Source organism: Temnothorax americanus, unplaced genomic scaffold, assembly GCF_048541705.1.
Source record: "Temnothorax americanus isolate GAGA-0224 unplaced genomic scaffold, ASM4854170v1 Scaffold2, whole genome shotgun sequence".
NCBI classification, from domain to species: domain Eukaryota; kingdom Metazoa; phylum Arthropoda; class Insecta; order Hymenoptera; family Formicidae; genus Temnothorax; species Temnothorax americanus.
Genome location: NW_027509338.1, coordinates 9,507,778 through 9,532,282, shown reverse-complemented (window position 1 = coordinate 9,532,282; position 24,505 = coordinate 9,507,778). Strand labels below are relative to the sequence as shown.

General features: G+C 37.4%; 3 protein-coding genes across 6 annotated transcripts in view; 1 reads left to right on the top strand and 2 right to left on the bottom strand.

The window, feature by feature from the left end:
• The window catches only part of LOC143896865 (uncharacterized), a 67,661-nt gene extending 54,151 nt beyond the window's left edge, over positions 1-13,510 (top strand). For 2 of the 3 annotated variants that reach the window (XM_077404976.1, XM_077404977.1), the window contains 11 exons: positions 3,197-3,351; positions 8,379-8,573; positions 8,928-9,037; positions 9,159-9,325; positions 9,491-9,646; positions 9,824-9,891; positions 10,218-10,298; positions 10,452-10,613; positions 10,931-11,128; positions 11,233-11,334; positions 11,579-13,510. In XM_077404976.1, coding sequence (XP_077261102.1) covers positions 3,197-3,351; positions 8,379-8,573; positions 8,928-9,037; positions 9,159-9,325; positions 9,491-9,646; positions 9,824-9,891; positions 10,218-10,298; positions 10,452-10,613; positions 10,931-11,128; positions 11,233-11,334; positions 11,579-11,712 — 1,528 coding nt within the window. In that variant the 3' untranslated portion in view covers positions 11,713-13,510. The remainder of the gene's footprint in view (positions 1-3,196; positions 3,352-8,378; positions 8,574-8,927; positions 9,038-9,158; positions 9,326-9,490; positions 9,647-9,823; positions 9,892-10,217; positions 10,299-10,451; positions 10,614-10,930; positions 11,129-11,232; positions 11,335-11,578) is intronic. The other variant, XM_077404978.1, reaches the window with a different exon arrangement.
• Agt (O-6-alkylguanine-DNA alkyltransferase) overlaps positions 1-15,405 on the bottom strand; it is a 52,306-nt gene extending 36,901 nt beyond the window's left edge. Inside the window, exon 1 of the mRNA XM_077404979.1 lies at positions 14,693-15,405. Coding sequence (XP_077261105.1) covers positions 14,693-15,253 — 561 coding nt within the window. The 5' untranslated portion in view covers positions 15,254-15,405. The remainder of the gene's footprint in view (positions 1-14,692) is intronic.
• Positions 15,406-15,460: 55 nt separating this feature from the next.
• Setx (probable helicase senataxin) lies at positions 15,461-23,502 on the bottom strand. 2 transcript variants are annotated; one of them, XM_077404974.1, is made up of 7 exons: positions 23,066-23,496; positions 22,085-22,198; positions 21,864-22,010; positions 21,586-21,784; positions 17,053-21,481; positions 16,753-16,963; positions 15,461-16,674 (listed from the first exon to the last, which is right to left on the bottom strand). In XM_077404974.1, the coding sequence occupies exons 1-7, from the start codon at positions 23,132-23,134 to the stop codon at positions 16,564-16,566; spliced, it is 5,280 nt and encodes a 1,759-aa protein (XP_077261100.1). In that variant the 5' UTR covers positions 23,135-23,496; the 3' UTR covers positions 15,461-16,563. The 2 variants fall into 2 exon arrangements, with proteins under 2 accessions (XP_077261100.1, XP_077261101.1); XM_077404975.1 differs by lacking the exon at positions 15,461-16,674 and having other exon boundaries at positions 16,823-16,963; positions 17,037-21,481; positions 23,066-23,502.
• Positions 23,503-24,505: the final 1,003 nt, after the last annotated feature.

Below are 24,505 nucleotides of genomic sequence, written 5' to 3'. Positions count from 1 at the left end.
CCGCAGGCTATTTTATAGCGAAATCTAAGTATAGCTTTCATTATCCTGATAAGTAACCAACCGATCCGGAACGTGAGATAAGACGGACACTATTATAAGAAGAAACTACATTGAAGGGGGGAGGCAAAGGTGAAAGATAAAAGATATCACGGTTGCATGAAACATGAAACAGAAGTCGATGAAAGAAAATAAATTTCAGCGCAAACTTATACTCGACATAAATTTAAAATACACATTTCTTTTAAATAAAGTGTCTCTCTATCGTTTTACTATTAATTAAAGACATAGGAAGCTGTGAAGAATTTGCATTTTTTAATCTTATTATTTGCGCTGTCTGCTGCATGTCGGTGAAAATAACCGGTCGGGAAATAAACGTGTTACGCATCTGATTCCCTGCTTTAACGATTCTTAAGCAATTCGCAGCAGCTGTACCAGTGAGCGAGAAATAGAACGACACCATTAGAACGGGCGTATCGCGGCGAATACTCCGAATTCAGAGCGCGCGTGAGTTGCTCCGCGTATGGGCAAAAGCTATCGTGTGACATTCCAGTTGGCGAATAATATCTGGAGGGTTCCCGCCGAGACCGCTGCTCACCCGGAGCCGCTTCGCGCGAGAACGAGATCCTAATACATGTTACGGTGGAGGTCCGGTGACCACGCGACCGACGATAAACGGGCCCGCACGCCCGGCGCGTTCCCACAGGGTTGCGTAATATCGGCGTGACAGCTATTGCCTCGGAGGTACAATTATATACGCGCAGGTATGCGACGACGTTGTAAACTCACGTGCGCGCTTATCCCGGTGTCATTGCGCGCTATTCTGTGCTCACTGGGTCGGAAAATCGATCGAGATACTTATCCTTATAACGTTATTATGTTAATGCGTAAGATCTTTCGCGCTCGTGTAAAGCGGCAAGAAAATAAATATATCGTATAAGGAGCGGAAGAAAATGCATTGGCGGATGTAGAATTATGGTCTCGGGATAATTTGAAATATGGAAAGCAGGTCTTCATTATGTATATAAATTAGGATCATTATATTAATTTACATATATATGTACACTATAAAATAAGTATGATGTGCATAAGAGCAGAGGAAAAAATTCATTGACAGATGCAAAATTACGTGCCATGGGTCAGGATAATTTGAGAAATATGGATGTTAGGACTGTTAGGTCTTTATTATATAATTAAGATGGGATCATTATATTAGTTTTTATGTGCAACACTGAACTTTGAACAACATTCCACGGCGCGTAACCCTTTATAACGCAAATATCCGCCTTCGGATGCGCGCTTATGTAGTTACCCTAATAGCTCACAATTATTTAAATCACATCTTCACTGTGACGGCTATCGTTGCGCGAATACACGGTACACACGCTAGATACTGTTGAACAAATGACTCCTCCGCAACCACTGTCATTTTCGTAATCGTGTGTGAAAAGCGAGTAGATAGCGACCATGATAGCGCGACGCGATGATAAAATGTGTGTCCCCCCTTTCTCTGCCCCCCCCCCGTACTAGTTCCCATTATAATCTTGCACAAATGTTGGGTCGTTTCCACAAAACGAATTTTCTCAGACGATCACAAACCTTATCTCGCTCATTCTTTCTTCTTTACTTTATTTGCTCTTCTTTTTATCTATCTTTAAATACCATCTCTTCGAAAGTCAATATTTTCAGTCAACTTCGGCGATATGCACGATGTCTCAATGGTGCGGCGACAAGTTCCCAGCTGTAGATAGCTCGAAGAGTTTAAAATCGACCGAGAAAGGTTTTGACATATCGTTATTTTTTATGTCTACTTTATAGTTTTCAAAACATGCTCTCTGGCAAGATCTCTCGCGTCTCTAATTTGGTCTCGAGATATCGCGTGTCGCTTCTCCGAATCGTTGGCATCGCGCGGAACAAGAGAGAAGGTCCTTGTCCTTTTCTTTTCTCTTTTCTTTTTTTTGTAGTTGTTATTGTCCACTTCCTGCGCCAGGGTAAGCCGAGTGTTAAATCACGAGAGACTCGTCACGAGAGTACTAATAGTACTCTAATCGAGACGCTATCGCGTCGTTATTATACCGCTATTAGTGCTATCGTATGTCAGCGTATCTTTATTTCGTGAGAAATTCGTAAATCTCAAGGAGAGGAAGCACAAATATTAAAATGCTGATAGGAGATCAGCATTTTACGATGCCGCCTCCATCGGCGTCGTTTGCTACGCGCGCGTCTCGCGGAGATGTCATTTCTTCGCGTCGCATCGTGTTTTTATGAAGAGACAGTAATTTTCAATTTTTACAGATATAAATTAACTTATTTTTTAATGTATCAAGTACCTCGAACCCTTGACTTAATCTGAAATTATAAATATAATTCTAATTGAAAATAATGAAGGCGGAACACTCGATTTTTTTTTAAAGCGCAATAAGTTGCAGATTTCAATCGCGTTGATTGAATAAGGAACTTGACAGAAGCGGGGCTCATTATTCATTGTTTTTTAGACTTCATTATTTTTCATTCGTGTAATTTTGTAATAACGTAATTATTAAAGCGCGATTATCATCATCTTGTTGACGATACAGTTTATATTAACATCGTCAGGATATGTCGTCGTTATGCCCCACAGTTAAGTTTTTTCCCGGCCGCAATTCAGCCCTTATTGATTTTCCAATTTCCCCACGGTCCCGGGATTGGCGCGGCGTAAATTCCGCAAGTAATGTTGCGTTTCCACCTGCGATTATAGGCGCGCAAGCCGACGCGGCACGGATGTTTTACATACATAGAATATCATACTGTAGTCGTATGTCCTTTATATTATGATTAATCCTTTAATATATATAATTCCCGGATTGTAAATTGAGAATAAAATATAAATAATGTTTTGGAAAATTGTATCTCGAACTTGAAAATAACAGAATTTCATTCGCCATTCAATTTCAGATATTGTTTAGTTGTGATTTCTTCAGCGAAATCTCAACCTAGATCTTAATCTGGACTTAGACATATCAAGGCGCGCGTTTAACGCTCATGTCTTAAAAATTGTGATAATTCTTTTATTATCAAATGATATCAAATAAAAGGCCTTAATTCTTTTCTGTTTGCCTAGCAAAAGATGGAACGTGAGAAAACGTGCGTTATTAGTACGTCACGTAAATTACGAAATTATGATTCTGCTAATGTAATTTATGGCATTCGTTTGCTGCAGGTACGACGACAAAGATTGTATACGGTGTTTCCGGCTGCTGCGGAGATCGCGGAACGTCATTGAGGTGTTCTCGGAAGCTATCAACAAGTGTTACATATACGAGTCGGCCGCCTTGGCCTCCTGTGGCGCCCTGAACTTCACTTCAATCCTATACCGTAAGTAGAAAAGCCGGATTTCTCCCGATTATTTACTCCCGAGGCAGAGACCGCGCGACCTATGACGTACACCGAGCTAAATGTAAGCCATACTTGCGATAATGAATACGACCCTCGATACGACCTTATGCATGAAATGCAGGGCGATCTAGTTGGATAATCTTGCTTTTTTCCCACGCTTAAGCAAGTCGGATTATTGCTATATAATGCGAGACTTTTTTTACTTGCTAAGCGAACTTTGATCATATTGTATGTCTCGCTTGCTTGCCGAAAAAATGAAGCGTGAAAATATAAGTTTCTAACGTTAACGTTATTTCTATCAGACAGAGAAATAGCAAAGCAGTATTAAGAATAGATAAATGTAATATGAAACTGAAATAAATGAAATAAATACAGGAAGAGATTGTAACAATAGAGATACATAAATTTTTTCGTATCATCTTCAGTACTTCTTCCTTACCAAGAGATTCTTTACTTTATTTTTATTAAAAATATTCACAAAATTGGTTAAACGTGAATTATATCTGTTTATCTATCTTAATTTGTCGCGTGCTTTTTTCTCTGCTAAAAAAAATATAAGACACCCGATAGGACAACAGGGCAACGCGAGTTTGAGCGAAACAAATTACTCGCATTCTTGCGCATTACTTACGCGCGAGGCGTGCGTATTATCGTACTCGAGGAATTCGCGGGCTTCCGGTTTATCGGACGGACGAATTACGATGTGACCTTCGCGCACGGAGGAATGAAGTTCGGCGTACTCTCCAGTAAATTAGTAGTCCTCGATAATTAGCGTTAATTGACCGCGGAGCGGTCGGGAGGAAGCAATGAGGTTTGCGTAACGACGCGGGAACAATAGGCTTCGCGTCGCGCAAAACAGAAAAAAAAAACGCACGGCACGCATGTCGCGTGCAGAACGCACACGCCGCGTGAGTTTCTCAGGCGCGTATCAATTAAAACGCTCTTAAGGATGATTGGGCCGTTTGCATAATCATTTATACGGACGGGGAAGGTCCGCGGTGGCGAGGACGCGCTAACTATTGAAGATTGCGCGAAACAGCGGAAATTACATTCTCACTTGACGATGTAGGGACACCATTGACAAACGAGAAAAGAAACCCGAAATTTATATATATATATATATATATATATATATAAAACTATTATATATATACAAATATTATATATATATAAATTGATATTCGATATAAAATAATTATTTATACTCCGACTTTTTTTCACATGGGTGAATCTCGTTGTGTTTAAAAATGCAAACTGTTTTAACTTTACCGAGGAATAGTAAAATAAAATTTTGCGCACAGGAGACATTAGCAAAGGAATTGTAAAGAATTGTAAAGTTTCACCATTTAACACTACTTGCGCTCTTAAGACAATAAGAATTTTCGTACATTAACGCATAGCAGCGTGCACATTATTCGCGTTTTGATCGTTATTATTTCCCTAATGAAGATTACTCGATTAACGTCGATTCCTCGACTTCCGGTGCATTATCACGCGCGTTCACCTGTGGCGGCTCTCAGGAATCTGCGCACCTGTCCTCGCGACGCAATCGAGACGGCCGATCGGCGCCGAGCTTGATTCCGTTCATAATCCCGGTTTCACGCTTTGATCCGTGTCGCTGCACGCGAGAAGCTTTACGGGAACCGAAAACCCGAGCCGGTGGTCCGGCGGAAGAACGTAATCGAACGTCCGTGCGTGCCGTGCGTGAAGCGTTTCAGTGATTCTCTCTCGGCGCCCTGGAAAAGGATTCAGGAACGGCCTCGGTAAAAAGACCGGACAGACAACTGGCAATCGCCGACGTGTAAAGAATTCGCATCTGCTGAATTTGCTCACGAAAACACGCTGGTATCGATATCTTTTTCAGCCTGGAGGAAGAAGTTAGAGTTAATTGGGAAAAAAGGGTTTACTCGCAATCGACGAACACGCGGCAATAATTACCTTCTTTCTGATTTTGAAACGATCTTTTTTTGAAGTTTTCCCAGTTCGATTCATTTTTATTCTTGTAATAACAGTAATTTCTCAAGTACGTAATTAAAAATGTGCTTTGATTAAGAAAATATTTAAGTAGAATATATATTTTTACTTTACTTTAAGATCAGTTTTTGGATTATTATTATTGTATTATTATTATTGGATTATAATTATTGTATAATAATTCGCGACGCTTCTTTATATTTCTGACAAATATTCTGGGACCGTTCGAAAATAATAGAGGAGCGTTTCGGAAGAGAGAACGCCGAGGAGATACGAAATGACTTCTTGCATTCCCATCCAATCTTTGTCGTGTTCCATTCCTGTTTCCTTTTTTCTTTTCCTGTGGTCGTGGTACACGCAGTAACCAGTATTCGTCAGGTATTCGTCGGAAGCGTGGGAGTGGCCTGCTTCCAAAAGGTCCTTGTCCCAATCGTTCTGTCGTGGTATGGTATAAGTGAGGGACGGTACACACAATGTTCGCCAATAAAGGAAAAAGAAATATCTTACGGGCTCTATTGTTTCGCCAAATTATATCGTGTTGTTTGGCCGACGCCAACGTCGCCATGTCGTCTGAACAATAAAAATGACAAAACGTGTGCATTTTCAATTAGATACAGACAACTTCGTATATTGCGTCAACTTTTTAGTTTTACGCATCTCTTGTGAAAATATAACGCATTTTAATTCTTTTTTTAAATACCATATTCCTCAGTTATTGCGAATTTATCGAAAACGAATAATTTTATTTATATTGCAAATGTCATATTTCAATCTTTGTAGGAGAAATGCTAAATCGAGATAAAAAATAAGAAATAAAATAATACTCTGACATATATAATGCATAATTGCTTGAACGTAATATGCAGTTGTAAAATTTCTATTTATAGGGCTATAAAAAGTACTGCAGTAACTTAGCTGACAATGAGTTACGCATCAGGTATTTTCAAGTATCTTTTTACTTCTTTCAGTTCGAAAGCAATTATGACTTATGCCATTCTATTTCATGTCTCGTAAAAAAACCACAGCTTCATCTCTCTCGTAGAACTTCTAAGTTTAGAACGGCATTGTAGAGCGTATAACAGCTGAAGAAACTCGCAGTTAAGAGTTAACTCAATATCGCTTTTCTCTCGCGTCCATATCCTTTCGAGCTGTTTTGCGAGGAGTAGCAGCGCGCGATTCGACGCGAGGCAGGTCGAAGACGAGGATGAGAGAATCACGGTCGTTCGTTCGTTTCGATCCCGGCAATATAAGTACGGCTGCTCGCAATTACAGGAGCGGAAAGTCGAGCGGGAAGAAGCACAGAACGGACGTGTGCAGCATCGTGATGACGGCGGGATTACTTGCCACGCGAAATACGGGGAAGGGGGAGAGGAGGGAATACATTTGTCGAGATAAGTGGACGACGGTTAATCCCGGGTTTAAGACGGTTTGTTTAAACGCAACCGACTCTGTAATTATATGAATCGTAAATTGTCCTTATTATACGAATGGCGAGACAGCAAAATACGGAGACTTTTTACCGCGAGCACCATTCCGCCTTCCTCCCTCTGCGGCAAGTACAATAAACAGATAAAGTCTGGAGGGTCTATGCTGCAAGGTGGTCGAGAGGAAGAACATTTCGGAAAGTAAATTCTTATACTGTTTTCTTTTCTTTTCTTTCATTTTCGCGAGATATATAATCATGAGAAAGCGAAAAGAGAAGAAAGGAAAGATTCTGTGAAGAAATAATATTTATTTGTAGGATTTGTTATTTTAACGGCTTTTGAAGTCCAATCATTTTTCTTTGAAGTTATTTTCTTGAGGGTGTTAAAAGAAGCTTTGAGATGAAATTGCTGACCCGAAAACTTGGAAAAACAAAAAATGTTGAGATTATATATTTATGTAATTATTAAATCGTTATTTCCTTTCCGTGAAAATGTCCAACATTTCCGAAGTCTCCGCCGATGCTTTCCTTTCTATTCGTTTCGTATTATCGTCACGACGCGGCGACGGGAAGACGACAAAAATGATTTAAGGACGAGTGAAGAAAGCCGAAGCTTTTAGGTTGAAAACGTGGTGTGGAATTTCAGCTACTTCCTGCTAGATAGATCGCGTCTCTTTGTATCTCTGACGAAAAACGTAGGGATTATTTCGAAAGGATTTCCATGGGGATAAAGGTATACCTTCAGCTTTTATCCTTTAATCTCGATTCATGGAAAACCCGATCTCACGTGATCATGTTCAAACGTGTTCTCTAATAAAAAGTGAGAGAATCGCTCAAATTGAGCGTGATTCTATATAAACAGCATAATGATTGTATTTTATTAAATATTTCTTGAGCTCTTTTTAAGTTGTATTCTAATTTCAAATTTGATATATAATTAAATTTAATACATATATACATATCTGTGTTGAAGAAAATATATATAAACGGGAATTTGTTTTTATCATGTTATGTACAACAACATCATTGGAATTTTTTACATACTACTTTTCATAATCCCCCTCGACTGCAATACACTTGTTGTCTGGAAGCTTTCAGAACGATGGAACAATGTTGTCGGGATTTACAGAAGTTCTTGGTCGCCGAGCGTGAGGTTCATTTTCCACACGATTTCTCCCTTCTTAAAATGAAAATTTTGCTCGATCGTACATTCTTGTCTTGGACCGACATTCATTGTTTGAAGTCTGGTAAAAAGTTTAGAAGGATTGACCCCTTTGTTCGTGAGAAAATTTGATAATTATTCGTTGCGCAACCAACACTACTTGGCACTGCTCGTTCAGTCATCGTGACAACGTCTCACTGATGACGTCACTGATGAAGACGCGGATTGTTACGGCCTGCAAGGTGAGGCCTGTCTGAACGTGTCACAACATGCACGGCAACACAGATTGATTTACTAACAGACTGGGAAAATGAACAACATTCCTGTTTATATTTGAACCATCCTCGAATATGAATGAATATATGAAAAAATATATAGATCTAAAAAATATATATATAAAATCGTAGGGTTCAATGAATAAATTATTCTTGGTTTTTCTGCCAACAGGAACGAAAGAAATCGACGGTTCAGCGATGCGGAATGAATACTGCCCCATCACCGGTCTTTATCACTTCAAATACACCATCAACAATAATTCCGCGATCTCGTTGGAGTGCAACACGTTCTCCTCCGAGTTTAATAATTGTCCGGACGGATCGGTCTTACATTTGAAATTGAAACGATGTAACTTCGAGGCGCACGGTGAGTCTTCTTTTCCCAATTTTTTCGTAATTGCATTAACGTTGATATAACAAATACGAAATAAAGTACTTACCTATACGTTAACAAGCGTAGTAAATATTTGAGAAGCAATTTCTATTTTTGAAGAAATTTATATTTAAATATTTGAGCAGTAAAATTAAACTGTGATCAATTATTTCATAAATTAGAGCGAATAAGTATGTATATATTTGTATATTCATTTAAATGATCTATTATCAGTTAATAAAACAGTTGATACCTATTGCTATTAATTGATTTGTAACGAAACGACGATAAAGAAAGCTGCAGAGCTTTCTTAGAGATTATTGGAACGCATGATTAATCTCGTTTCAGCAGATCTCACGTACAATTGTTTGGGCAGTTGGTCTGGACCAAATGATTCTAAATATTTTGCGCTCTGGGACAACAACGCCAATGATGGCAGGCCTCAATATAGATGCGGGGTGCGTTACGTAATAAATAATCTCTCATAAAACAGCAATGAAATAATTCAATTGCTATCATACACACTTTACATGTAACATTATTAATAACAGTTTGTGATAAGTAAAACGCAACTTTCAGCTATATCATACTGATAACAAAAGAGGGAAAACTTACATGGCATTCAGCAGTGACTCGAGCTGCACGCAGAATTTAGATAATGCAACTAATGGATACGAGACTTTGATATTGAGCAAGAGTCTAAATCAGAAAAAAGTGCCGGAATACGTCAAGACTCATGTTGCCACGTGAGTACGCTGATTTTTACGATCGTTTAATCTTTAATCTATCGTCAGACGATATTTCATTCTTGCAGCTATTGGATAATTTTTTTTTTTTTTTTTTTTTTAATAAATATTTGTAAAATACTTGCAATAATCGATATGTTGATATGTTTCTAATAATATTGTTAGATTTCCGAAGTGGGCGCAGGGGGTGTGGGAGGAGTCCCTGATAGTTAATGGAACTATGACTTTCACCGATATCAATGGCTACAATAGTTATACCTTCATCACGGTGGAGTCAAACGAGGAGACTGGCCGTTATATCGTGTACTCCAAAGATCAATGGTGAGCAATTAATTTGATCGCGCAGTTTATAACGAATACATTTTATTGAAAAAAAGTTGAGAAATATAAGACTAGAAAAATAAGCTTATTCCTACAGTTTATATAACGTTCTTGTGTCTTAAAATATTATTTTATTGATAGTGAAAGTGAAATGAGCATTTTTACTTTTAATTTCAGTGAGCATGCTGGTTTTGTGTGCTTAATGATGAGGCAGCGCAGCGAAAATGTGCTGGAGTTTACGTTAGGTAATTCCTATATCAACTATACCGTATAATTTTTCATTACATAGCGACTTTATTATTGTTAACGCTTCATCAAGAACTTAATTTAATATTTAAAGAGTCTTCAAGAATAAAAATGTCTGGTTAAATAAAATCGAAGTAGTGTAAAATTTATAAATAAATAGAAAGAGTAATCAAAATAATAATAATAACCTGAAACTTGAGTTTGAATATATAAAAAATCTTTATTGTTTCCTGTTCTTCATTAATCTCTGTCCATCTTTATTGCATTTCGGTTTTTACGGCTCTTCAGTATAGTCGCGCAATAATAGAAATAATATCACACGCAGGGAGGATCTTGAAACCAGGTTATCAGAACGAATTGTGTGACGATCCCAATGTTGATAGACCGGTGTGGATGACTCAAGCACGTAAGTTGAAATATATATGCTTTACAGCACTTTCATAAGTCGTCCGTGGATCTTCATAAGCGTTTTATCTTTCTAGATAAGACTCTATCCTTAATAATGAATTGCATACTTTTAAAACGCACCCAGTTATTTGATATTTTAATCATATTTAAGGTGTCGAACGTGTTGTGGAGTCGCCCTGTCCAATTACGGGCCGATACACAGGAATGATAACGGATCTGTCGGGGATGTGTGCCGAATTGAGCAGCAACTGTAACACTCGCGAAATAATGTATTTTAAAGTGAGCGACTGCGAATCCGGGGAGCTGTACGAAGGTATGCATACAATTATAAAAAAATATAAAGAAAATAGAAAAAAATATTATTAAAAAGAAATAAAAAATAGTGCAGTTATAAATTGCTCGAAAAATATAATTACGCAATTTGACGTAGTTATATGTATATATTTTTAAAGATTACAATGTTATTTAATTTGGCTACTTTTAGTCAATTTTGATCTAAATTTTAGTAATTAAATAAATTATACTTCGAGGAATTTAATTAGAAAATTTATATGTTTACTTATATATTATTATCATTATTTGTATAAAATGTTTATTTTTCTGCAAAACGTTTTTATTCGCTATTTTTAGAACGGACATATCTATGCTTGGGACAATGGGAAGAGAAAGGCGTGATGTATACCTATACTATGAGAAATGACACTGCTACGAATGAGTGCTTCGTGGGCTTGATCGTTAACGACGAGGAGATATATATTAAGGAAGCCGGCGACCATTGCATACGAAATATAGATCCTAAAACGCAAGGGATGCGTCTTTACAAAAAGGGTAAGCGCTCTTACGAAAGTATTCTTATGAGGCGCACTTATTGATGCTTCATATTTCTAACGTGAACTATTCTGCACTTCTACATTATGACAATGTTATTTAAGGACAATGTTACGGGAATTCACCGAGTCCTGCGCCAACTCCGATGAGACCGACTCCTCACAATCCAGTAATGAGGATTACGACCCCACGATCGAGACTATCGGGTAAGATAATCAGATAAATGAACGAAGTTAAATGAAAATTTTATCTATTATCGAATCTATTATCCAATTTATGATTTTCCCAAAATAACAATATAGAATAATTTTTTTTATATGAATCTATAATTCTTTTAGCTAATTATTATAATTGTATCCTATCGGCAATTATTTCCTTATGATTTATCGAACTTAAAATTAATTAAATATTAAACGATGGCTGAATTAGACAATTCTCTTTTTTTCACAGGAAATACTCGAGTACCAGGAAATACAGTTTCTTCGTCAGCTCGCTGCAGATCGACAACGTCCACGACTTTTATGCTTCTCGTCGCTGTGATCATGGCGTTTCTCAAAGCAGCTTCTTCGTACACGCACGAATAATGAAACAGTTTTACAAACTTAATAGTGAGCTAGCTAACGAATGATACCTTAGTGTACACATTGCGGCATTTTTGTTATTCTTGTCTAACAGACAATCGAGACGTAAGTAAGCCAGTTATTTATTGCGAAGATCGACGTGAAATGATATTGTAGGGACATGTGTGTATGTCGTATTTTTTATCTCGCGCATCACTCCGCCCACACCGCATTTTGCGAGATTTTACTTTTTTTCGTAGAATAAACATAAAGTCAAAAACTTTGATCTGCTCCATCATGCGAGCATTGATAAACGCGCACAGGGATTTTTACAAAAAGAGAAAATTTTATGACAGATATTTTTTAACGATATTTAAGACGTGGCGGTACATAAAGTATTTAGAGCTGTAATTATACCGTGAACTTTTCGCCGACGATGAAGTTGTGATTGATTCCTATTGCAAATTATTACTATTTATTTAACTGATTCCAATAGAATGACATAGGCCAACAAGTTAGATTGCAATAATCGTGTTTGGGCCCTGCCTTGTAAGATACAGACATTTCCCCATTTTGTGATCGTTCACAAAAAAACCCAAAGAGCCGCTGTCTGCGTTAAACTTTTTTACGAATTTTATTAATAAATAAATAATTTTTTTACGAAACAAACATCACAGGAATATCGAAACGCGACATAGAAATATAAAACGTAATTTCTTAATAATTTTGTGATAGTAAATTTAATTTACACTTTAAATACTGCACAGATAAAATTTTACAATATATCAAATTTTTTTTCTAAATCAAACAAGATTTATCAGACGTCTCTTATACGATTTAGAGTAGTCAAAACGGTAATATCTTTTATGTAACACGTGCATGGAAAGTGGCCCATTGCGCACGCTACGCGTGCGTGATAGACCACTTTCCACGCACTTGCAACATAAAATAGGGTGTGCAAGCCGTGCGTAATGATGAAAATTCCCGGGTGCGGAGTTGACGCACGAGCCGTCGGCCCGTGAATTTTCATCTTACAGCACTTGTTGCACAAATAACTATTCTATGCTAATACAAATAAAATGTCTCTTAATGTCCATAGAGCAGAAACGCGCCATAATAAAAAAAATAGCTTGACATAGAAAGATGACATAGATGACATAAATTATACAGTTGTATAAGACTGACACAAAGCTACTATTTTAATATGTATGGTTCAATTTCTAGTTTTCTTCCCCCTCCATTAGAGATAAATGATTCTAGCAGATGTACATTCTTATTCAATACGAAGGGAAGTATGTTTTCGCGAACAACACATATCAGTAATATAGAAAAAGGAAATAAAAAATTAAATAAAACTCTGTGTAAAAGTGCTGAGAAAAGATAGTAACGTGAGCGAAAGTGTTGCTTCTGCTTACAGAGATAAAATGTATTTTAGCATGTTTATATATAACAAAGAGAAAACTCTCCCACGTGAAAGTAGATATTAATATTCAGACAAGGTTTGATGAAAACGTAATAACAGAAGGTTATTACGTTTTTAATTAAAGAACCAGCTTGTACAAAAGAACAATTTCATTAAAAAAAAAAACACTTTTTAATTGCAGCATCGCTTAAACACAGATCAAATTTAATATCACACAAAAATTTAATATTTATCACAATCATGTAAAAAGTTGATATGAAATTGATATCTGTAATATGGTTCTAACTTGCTCTCGCATTTAGACTAATACGAAAAGTGGAAATAAGTGTATATACATGTGTAAACTCGTCAATTATTTATTAGTGTATAATATTGATAGTGAAGCAAATTTTAACGAAATATACATATATATATTATATATACATATCAATATATATAATATATATAATATAATATTCTATACTCTAATTTTAAAATTAGTATATAATATATTATATTATATATATTATATATATTAGTATATAGAATTTATACTACACTTATACTTAACTATTTGTACAGAAAATTATAATTAGTAATCTTGACATTTTATCTTTTATCGCTAAAAGTTTGGTTTTACGTCTTCAGTATGTGTTTCTCGGTATTTAATTTGTGTTTAATATCTGTAACTAATAGCTGAGAAATTTACTTTGTAATTCCGATTGAAGGTGTATAGTTGTATAAAAGAACCAAATAAGCAATAATAAGATATGTGTGAGGCATTACAAAATCCGGATGTCTAGGTTTATAAGACTAAGCTACAGGAAATTTTAGGAACGAGCGTAAATCGCTGTATTCGAGCAATACAATTCAAGATATCAGAAGCTATACGTAAAAATATTAATTTCCATGAAAATGTGTATAATAAAGAACTTAATTTCTATTGTTATTTATACCTGCATTTACGGATGAAAGTATTCAATTTAACAACATTATAACAAGCTGACGAGCCACGAGAAAACATCATGATGTAAATATATAAATATAAGTGACAATAACTGACATTTTAAAGAAATATTTCGAATCAAGTGAGACATCTCCAGGATGCGTGATCACTGTATTTTTTATTATACTAACAAAGGGAATTTTGTACTTTTACAAGATCCAATGTACGTGAGAAAAATAAACATTTATCACCTTTAAACGCACTTAATAATTAACCCAACACCTATGATGAATAAATGCTTATATAATATATTATAATGTTTACTTACATTCTAGGAATACTTAACACAGAGAGAATAAAAGAAAATAAAATGTGACACAAGACACAACTATAAATCACAAAAGCGAGATTCAGACAAAAGTCGAGCGTTATAAATTTGTCATAGTTGGATAGTAAAAGATTATAAGTCCAAAAATAAAAAAAAAGCTTGAGAAAGGAATACAAAAATATAATAGTTATGAGAGAGATAAGTATCGAATTTGTAATATCTGTTAGTGTATAAAAATAATTATGACAAATATGTCAAACATTTTATTACATTAAAGATAAAAATTATACTCTAGAGATTTATTGAAACCATTAATTTAGGCAGAGACCTGCTTTTCGTATTCCAGGATAGCATGTTTCCGTTCCAATCCCCAAGCATACTTGGTGCCACGACGGGCATTTGCGCGCTTCGCTGTCACACGGTGGCACGGCACAACGTAGGCGACGTAATTCTTGGAAATTGCGCTTCCCACCGCTATCGCGGCCTTGCAGTCCGTCATCCGGGCGACTTCCTCGTACGTGGTGACCGAACCTCCGGGGATTTCCGTCAAAGATCGCCAAACTTTAATTTGGAACTCCGTGCCCTTCATGAGGACGCGAACCGAGCGAAGCTGGGAACCGTCGGGATGAAAGATTCTCGCGACGACAGTCTCCGTCTTGTTTCCGATATCCTCCGATATCTTCGTCAACGGCCACTTCGCATTCAGATCTCCGATAGCTTTCGTCTCGTCGTCGTCGTCAACGAACGTCAGATACGCCACATCTCCGTCGGTGTCGGTCACGGCGACGAGACACTTGCCGAATGGTGTCCGACGGAACGCGTATAGCAGCTGGAACGTCATGCAATCGTTCTTGTACTCGTCCACTGTCATGCCTCGAAATACAACCATGATTACGAGACGATTGAAGAATCTTGAACGCAGATGTAATCGACAGAGCAACGTCAAAAACGAGACGAACAACACGAACGATGAGTAGTGAAGAAACGTTGATTGATGCCGGTCCTCGATAGCGATAGCTAACGTCTTCTATCAGCTGACTAGCTAGCCACCACGTGCTCGCGCCACGTGGTACAATGAAAGAAGGCCAAGAAGGGGTATTATGTCACCAGGCACATGCGCAGAGTCGTTTATTTAGCAGCTTCACAAAATCACATACAAAGTCTAGTAAATCCTGTAAACCTTCTCACGTGTCCTTTGATTAATCTTTAACGAAACATCGTAGAGCTTTCAAGTTATAAAAAATTACGTATTATTAAACTTCAGAGGCATTTAGAAAAAAATTAGACTGACTGATGGCAGTAACCAAACGGAACCTGCCTCTTCGCGAGTATAATACATCCTACATCCTATTTATAATATTATAAAGTGACAGATTATATATCGGCTCTATTGGCAAAAAATATGAGCTTGATACGGCCGCAGTTGATGGTAATCCGTCGCAATATTTGACTCTGGTGATAAACCTGTGCTAGCGTATTGTTGGCATTTTGTTTACGGAATGGTAAACACCAATATATTAAATTAACACTTCGATAGATTAATTCTAACTTTAGTCGCTAAATTCTAAAATAGAAAACTTACGAAGTTGATATTGAAAACGCGTGTGTAAAAAGCCTTGTGTCCACGATGCTAGAAATCGCTCTGCGAGATCCCAGATCTCGAAAGAGTTCACCAATCACATTTAAACAATTCGGATAATTGATCAATGCCATTGGTTGATTTCTTCTCCATCCGAGATCTCGGAGCGATTTTTAGCATCGTGGACAAGGCCTAACAAATAATGGAATAGGCTGCAAATTCATAAAAAAAAAAAAATATGTGGCTCGTTAAACTTGCGACATTTTGTACATATTATCGATTATGTTATGAATGTAACTAAAAATTAAGAATTATATAATAATAGTTAGTTAAGATATCAATTAACAATTTTTGTCTATATAAATGTAGAAACGTGAAAAATTTCAGTTCCATTTCAACCATACAATCACAACATTAATGCAGTTATTCATAACTATGATTCTAAGGTACTACTCCAAAGAGTATCAAATACAACATTCTTTGGTACTTTCATGATACACTTTTCATTGGAAGCAATGTATTTAAACTATCAGGCTTAGTCTAGGTATTTACAAAATGTACAAAAGTTATAAAAAAATGCTTCTGATGCCAAGTACGTAAAAAAACTTTAAAAAAATTCCTTATTTAACGATACATTTTTTAATGATGGCAGGTGTCGCATTGGGATCGATATGGCATAAAATTCCACGATCTCGTGCATCATTTAACAACGCCTTCCACATTTGATCCCTCTGCGAAACAAAGATTTGCTGGTCAATTTAAGCTGAGGAGATTTTCAGAATTCAACTTTAGAATTATCCTCCGCTTACCTTGAAGGTATTAAAATTTCCGCATAATATCAGACTGTGTTTAGCTCTCGTGAGAGCTACACAGAGTCTTTGCTTGTCCGACAAAAATCCAATACCGTTGCTTCTCACGCAGGACATTATTATAACATCTCGCTCTTGACCCTGGAAACCGTCGACTGTATTAACTTCAAAGCTAATTTTCTTCCTTAAGTTACCCGGTACAGAAGATATCCTGAAAACCACACGAATCATAAGTTTACAATTTCTTCATAGCTTCATATGCAAACTATTGCTATCGCACATACGTGCATGAAACTTTACTTTTCGTTTATTTTATTCAGTACAAGAGTCCTTTGATTGTTGTACGGGGTGAGAACTCCGAGAGAAATGGTATCGGTTGTTGTTTCCCACTTGCCAAACATTAACATGGTATAAATTATATTGGCCACGAATTCCGCCTCGGTGGTGTTGGAAAACTTGTCGTCGTTCTGCATGAAATCATGATACAACACTCTATAGGAATGAAATGGGAACTTTATCCTACATTCGGCGGCGTTTTTCAATTTTCCACTATAGAAGTGTCTATTCGGCCAATACGAGATCGCATAATCCATGCGATATTGCGTGTCCAGCATTATAATTGGACTGTTCGGTTGAGACTCGAAGACGTTCTGCATCCTCGAAAATAATGATTGATCTAATCCCAACTTCTTCGCTCGCTGACTTAGAATAGTTGCGGGCAGTTGATTCGGATCGCCCACCAGGACCAACGTATTCACTCCCAACATCAACGGTATCAGAGTTTCTGCTTCGCAGCTCTGCGTCGCCTCGTCGACGATGCACACGGATATCCTTTCCTTGTGACCGCCGAAAATCGACTCCATTTGATTAGTGTAACAGGACGAAAGTGTACAGGCAATTACATTGGCACCCGTAATAATTACGTTTTCCGACATACGCTTGTATTTGGCACGATCCTTCGGAACGAGCTGTTCTACCGATTTACCAGATTTCAGCAGTTCGCATGTCGTCGAAGTTTCAAATAGTTTGTTCATGAGTGAATTCCTCTTCGTTTCTTCCGTTTTGTCAATGCTCTCAAGTTCAGTTTTAAGCGAATTGATACGCGCCTGTAAAATCGCTATATCTTCGACGTTAGCCAAGCCTCCATTCAACATTGATTTTGACGTCTTGGTCATTTGCTGGAGGTATCGTTTCGCCAGTTCTGTCACGGAAATGTTTTTAACCTTTGGATGCATAGACTCCGGTCGACCAATACGTACCATATTGAAACGTTTTTGTTTCAAAATAGACCTGACATTTAAAAGTCTCAACACGATCTCATCGATAGCGGCGTTGGACGGTGCGCAAATCAGGATTCTCAAAGATTTCTTGTCTTGGTGCTGACCGAATAGTATTTGAGACACCAGATTAACGATAACTTTGGACTTGCCCGTCCCCGGGGGGCCCTGAATGAAGCACAGTTTAGCCTCTTTCTTTACCACAGCATTCGTCACTTTAAATACAGCCTCCAATTGCCTCGGATTCAAATCCTCTTTCGTGACCAGCGAAGAAGATGTGTACTGTTCATTTAACGGCGACAATTGATAGTTCTCGACTTTTGGACTGACAATGAATTTCAACAGGGGCGAGTGAGGAAGGTATTGCAATGCTTGCACCATTCTGATATTCGCTCGTAGATACATGACCGTGCGGACTCTTTGTACCCTATTTACAGGGATACTGTGTTCGAGAGGCCGCGTTAGCAAGGTGTATGTTATCACGGCATACGGATTTTTAACATGTTTCCTTAAATCCCTATTATAATGAGTGAAGTCTGTGATAATCACGTGTTGCATGTTGGTGACGTATCCGTATATCTTGTGAAAGATTTGCTTATCGCGTACATTCGTGACATACTCAAGATACACTAGATCTCCGTAAATAGGATGAGTTTGTTTATTCAAATCGTCTTTATTGATCAGCACCTCGAGCATCAGTGTCGTCAGGAATAAACTGGTCGACGGTATCGGCGTACGCGTAATAGAATTCTCGACTATGGAACACATCATAGTGGGACGTTGCCTATTCTTCTGGATCGTTTCGAATTCCTTGGTCATGACGCACCACATCTCGAGTAACAGGAGAGGCATCGCGACTTCGTAATACTGTTTATAGGAATCGTAGGACAATTTCATACTATGAAGTTCATTCTCCGGCACTATTGGCGGTTCGCACTTCAAATAGCGCTGCTCTTCGAGCCACACGGGATTCCACATAAAAATGTGCAATAGGAACTCCTCCAGTTTCGGGGTCCAATCCGCATAGGTGCCCTTGGATGCCCTTGTTAATTTATTCACGGGTATAGGCGCATCTTTCCCTTCCAATTTTTTTAAAGTATTGCGACGATCGATTTCGTACACCTTTATTTCGAATTTATCAGAAAAGGACACTCTCTTCTTTTTCGTCGATTTCGTGCTCGATTTCACGAGCTTCGATTTCAAATTGCTCGGTGAAACAGTTTCTTTTTGAACCGCGGAACCGCGGTGGGTCGACCGATCTCGCGATTCTGACAATTTGGCAGTGGAATCAGCATTCCCGCTGTTTCTCTTCGAGCTACTCCTGCTGCTGCTGCTGCGGCGTTTCTTTTTATTGTCATTGATCGCTTTGAAGCCCAGTGTGCTCTCCTCAGATGCAGTGCTCATATTATCTAAATGTAATGATTGTTGCAGTGATGTAGCAATATTGTTGACTGTATTCTTGGAAAAGTCTGTTTTCTGGCGCGATTTCTGTGTTTTCTTGTCGGAAGTCGCGGATTCTTTTACAACATCAGCTTTATTCGTTGATCGCCTCTTAGATTGATCGTCACTCGATTTTGGCAACTTTGTGGATTTATTTGGAAGCGATTTAGATACTCGCGGTTCTTGCTCAGCGATGAGAAAGTCGCCACGATTTTTCAAAGATATTTTAGCTCTCGGTTTAGCAATCCTACGACTACTACCTTCATCGTTTTCGGCGACCGGCTTCTCCTTTTCCGCAATCTTCTTCAATTTTATTTTTCTGTCCTCGATTATTTTCCTTTTTTCGTCCTTAGAAATTGATGGCCCAGATTTTGTTTCACTTGGCGAGTGACTGTCAGCTGTTGATTTAAAACTCTCTTTTTGGCACTTTTGTTCCTTACTATAGAAATTATCGCTAAGTTTTTCTTTTAATTTCGACATCGTCTTTTCTTTTGTTGTTGATCTCGAGTGTGAAGTTTCATGTTCTTTTGTTACTTTGTTTTTGCTACGATCAGTATGTCTTCTTCTTGGAGGTAAATTTAATGGTTCTATTACTGGAATCAGTTTTCTCGATGAGTTTTCTCGATTTGCAAGCAATTTTTGTTTCAGGTTTTCTATTGTTTGCTTATTTTGCTCTATATTCTGTTTCAAATCTGTTTTCCGTTTATTTTTATCATCAATATTGATATCAACAACTTGTTTGCTTTTGTTATCGATACTGATATCACCGACCTGTTTGCTTTTGTCATTAATATTGATATCAACAATCTGTTTACTTTTGTCATTAATATTGATATCAACAATCTGTTCGCCTTTATCAATATCTTTCATACTAGGCTCGTTAAAAGGACTGATTTCGTCCACATCCATCCCGTTCATTTCTATCGTCGGCAAATTAGTATTAATATCAGTGTCAACAATCTGTTTGCTTTGATCAATATCTTTCGAACTAGGTTCATTAGAAGGACCAACTTCGTCCACATCCATTGCGTTCACTTCTGTCGTCGGTAAATTAGTATTATAATCATCCTTCTTGTTTTTAGTTGTAACATCGACGCCTGCACGTGGTTTAGGAGATATTTCTTTACTGCAAGGACCGTGGGAAGTACTCGGTATCTCGGACGGTTCGAACATATTTGGGACTTCGTCATCCCAAATTCCCAAATCGATCTCATCCTTTACGATCGCATCACACGAAACAGGTTTATCCTCGTTAAGTAACTGACTTCTGGATAATCGTTCCAACCATGGATTATCCTCATCTTCGTTGTCCGTTAAAATAATAACCTCGTCGTCCACATTTAACAAGCCAATTTTCTCGGTATTTAGGTCATCATCGCTGGCACATTCCTGTTTAATCTCCATTTTATTCTCTGTATTATCTTCGTATTTGATATCGAACAACTGGGACCACGGAAACATTCCTTCTTCATCGTCACTCAGATCAACAACATCGATAATGGAGAATCGCGTTTTTGGCTCATGTTTTTTTTTCTTCAATTTAATCGGTGATTTGTCGTGGGTTTTATCGCCCCCAACAGTCATCCTGCATGCTTCTTCATCGTCCGTTATTTGCAGTTCATTTTCATATTTAATAATTTGGTCACCCGTATGTACAAAATTCTCTGTAAAGAGTAACGCATCATCTTGTTTATCAATGCTATTCGATGTTTTTCTTATACAACTTTTGCTTCTATCTCTGTTAACATCACCGTCACTGTTAGTTTCAATACTAGAAACATTCATTCTCTCATCAAAGTCCAATTTATTTCTGGCATCTGAACATTTTGCAGATTTATGATTATGATCCATACTGTTCTTCTTCTCTACATCTTTTGCTAGAGATGTATGAATTATTTGTATGTCATCTTCTGCGTTTATATCTACAGTATCATGTCTAGTTTTTACTAAATTATTAATACTGTTGTTATTGTGAGGATTCTGATTATTATGAGATAAATTAGAATTAATTCCTGCAACAAAAATTAAAAGGATTATTAAAACACGAGATTTATTAGAATAGTGCAAGTTTAGTACCTTTTCCTCTCGTCTATTGCTCGGAAAGTATTGCAATTACCTTTTGAAGGACTAACACTAGAGTCATGTTTATCATATGTAATTTTCGATATTTTATTTGGCACTGTCATGTCACAATTTAAATTAGGTATACATCTTTTTCTCAAAGCAGAAGATTCACTACTTTGTAATGTATTAGTAGTTAAAATTGTCGTCGAAAAGGTAGTTTCCTCTTCTTCTTCTTCATCAAGGATGGATGGCTAAAAAAATTTTACGAATAAAGATTTAACGACAAATATTCTACAAAAACCATTAGATACCGCTCTGAAAACATCTTACCCTAATGAGGCAAACTTTATAAATATACAGTGTCTCATTGTCTGGATCAGTATTTGGGCAGCCTATTCCAATGATATCATTCTCATGTAATTTGATCATATTAGAAGAAGCTCTTATCTTGCCATTGACATAGGTCCCATTTGAACTCTAAATAAAAATCAAAAATTAATATTGTGCAATTTATAAATGTCAGTATTGATATGGCCACTTCTTATACATACCCGTAAGTCTGAGACGTATGAATTCTCGTTATCTCGAAAAAAAATACAATGTCTACGAGATACAACCACATTAGGGCAGATAATATCATTTTCCTTGCCTCTACCACAGGTGTACTGAAAAAAAATAGAATTTAAACGTAGCATATATATACATATATGTATGTATATATATATATATATATATATATATATATATATATATATATATATATATAATATGAGAAAATTATCAAGCTTATTCAAGAAAAGTCCTCTATAGAAGTCTTCTATATTTCAAATGTAATAGTAAGCATTTCAGTAGTATTTGTATCTAATTCCCTATCTTAATAAATTAATAAATATGTAGCAAACAGATAAGCTACCAACATAATGTGTTGCTCTACAATCTACGTATCCAGAATAAATTCCTTTTATATTATTTCTCTGTTATTTATATATTACTTCATGTTGCGATATCAGCTGCATTCGAGGAGCGTGCTATTAGCGTTATTTGATTATTTTATCTTTGTTTTACACCTGATGAGCGATAAAGATAGAATGATATAATAGTGCGCTCCGCGAATACAGCCATCTCATCCTACTTTTATTTTCCAAGATTATGGAAAATAAATGTAGCTTATATAGAAGGAAAAAATTCCCTTAGGAATGAATTACTGTCTGAAAGTATTCTCGACAAAAAACCTCTATATACTTTCTGAATAGAAAAGTTTCAAGTTAAAAAAAATTGGATAACAAGAGTTAACGTAAAATAAACATTGCATCACGATAACAGTAATTTTAACAATCACTTCAACGTTAAGTCCTAAAACCTTTCTCTTATCCAGTGCATTGGCTAATCATAGATAACTCCGATAACAAAACCGGCGATTAACTCAACAACGTCGAGCATCACTTACAAGATTTCCAATCACAAAATGTGATTAATCGTCAGTCAAGTTAATCGAAGTTTAGCTGTTCAACGTAAATAGGGGGGTTACTCACAGATCGATTGCGCTCAAGGACGATACGGGTGTTGTCCCAATCGTGCACTCGCTCCAGAGCGATATCCATCTCTGCGAGAGATTCGGATGCAAGGAGAGCTGATTTTCCCTCGTTTTTTTTTTTCCTTAATTTTTTTCGTACACAGCACTCACAAGCTCAGGTTAACCTCGCAGGCGCAGATTCGCAACGGCACGGCACACGGCATGACTCGTGCGCGTTCTCTCGTCCCCCGTCACGGAGACTCGACGAAGATGGGAAGGGCACCGTCAGGTTCTCGCGACGCGCGACACAGTATTCGAATGAAAAATTTCACTTTTAGCAGGCACAACTTTCACCTTTCACCGGCCGCCTTTGTTTACATGTATCAAAACGGCGGCGTACAGTGCGGGTACAGCAGCCTACAGCCTACAGCCACGGCATCCAGCGTCCAGCCTGAATGGTCCGGTCTCTCGCGCATGCGCAGCCACAGCGCAGCCCGTACGGTGACGCGGGTGACGTAGCACGCACGCGGGACACCACGGCGCGAAATTCTTAGCGAATCTCGACGATCGAGCGGCTGAGAATGTCGAGAATGAGTCGAACGAGTAAAGCGAGGAAATAAATATCGCTATTAGTAGATTAATTGTTGCGAACGCAGAAGGAAAAAATAAAAGTTCTCAGATACTCTTGGAAGAAATTTTTATTTGGGGCCCCGCACGATCTCTATTTTTTCTCGAACTAAATTTACCGCACTGAGATCAAAGACGCCGCGTGCGCGTGAAAGGGTCGGGGCCAAGGACGAACTGTGGGCGAGAGAGAAAAGAGAAACGTTACCATTATATCCCACTATAGCAGGAAATATGATAAACCGATAACAGAGAGCTATAAATTAGATAAAATAATCATTCGCTATGTTATAGATGTGATTCTCGGTCGACAGCATGATTTTGATGCTTAAATATTATACTATGGATGAAATAAGTCACACACGTGAAATATGATGATGTATCATTGTATCCTATAACAATACGTTATAGTTTACGCGTTCAGCAGAAAAAGCTGCTGGGTAAGCGCTTATGTGATGAGTGATTCTTTAATATGAACCATTCTTGCCTTTAGTTCCTCGGTTGGATTTAAGTGTAAGAGCAATTGTAATAAAGCGTTTACTGTTCGCACGCGTGCGAGTGGGGAGGGGGAGGGTGGATGAGAGATTACTCTAACACCGAAACACTGAAGTAACACAATTTTATTTGAACAATCAAAAATAATAACAGAATTAAAGAGCGACGCAATTAATTTAGAAACACATCTGAACTTGACCGAAACTGAAAACGCGGGCGTCTTAAGGGCCCATCAGTTTCACAAAAGTGTCGGTTAACTTTTAACCTTAGATTAACTCACTCTTCATCTCTAGGGGGACGTTAGAAAAAAACGAAGAGCGAGTTAATCTTTAAAGGTTAA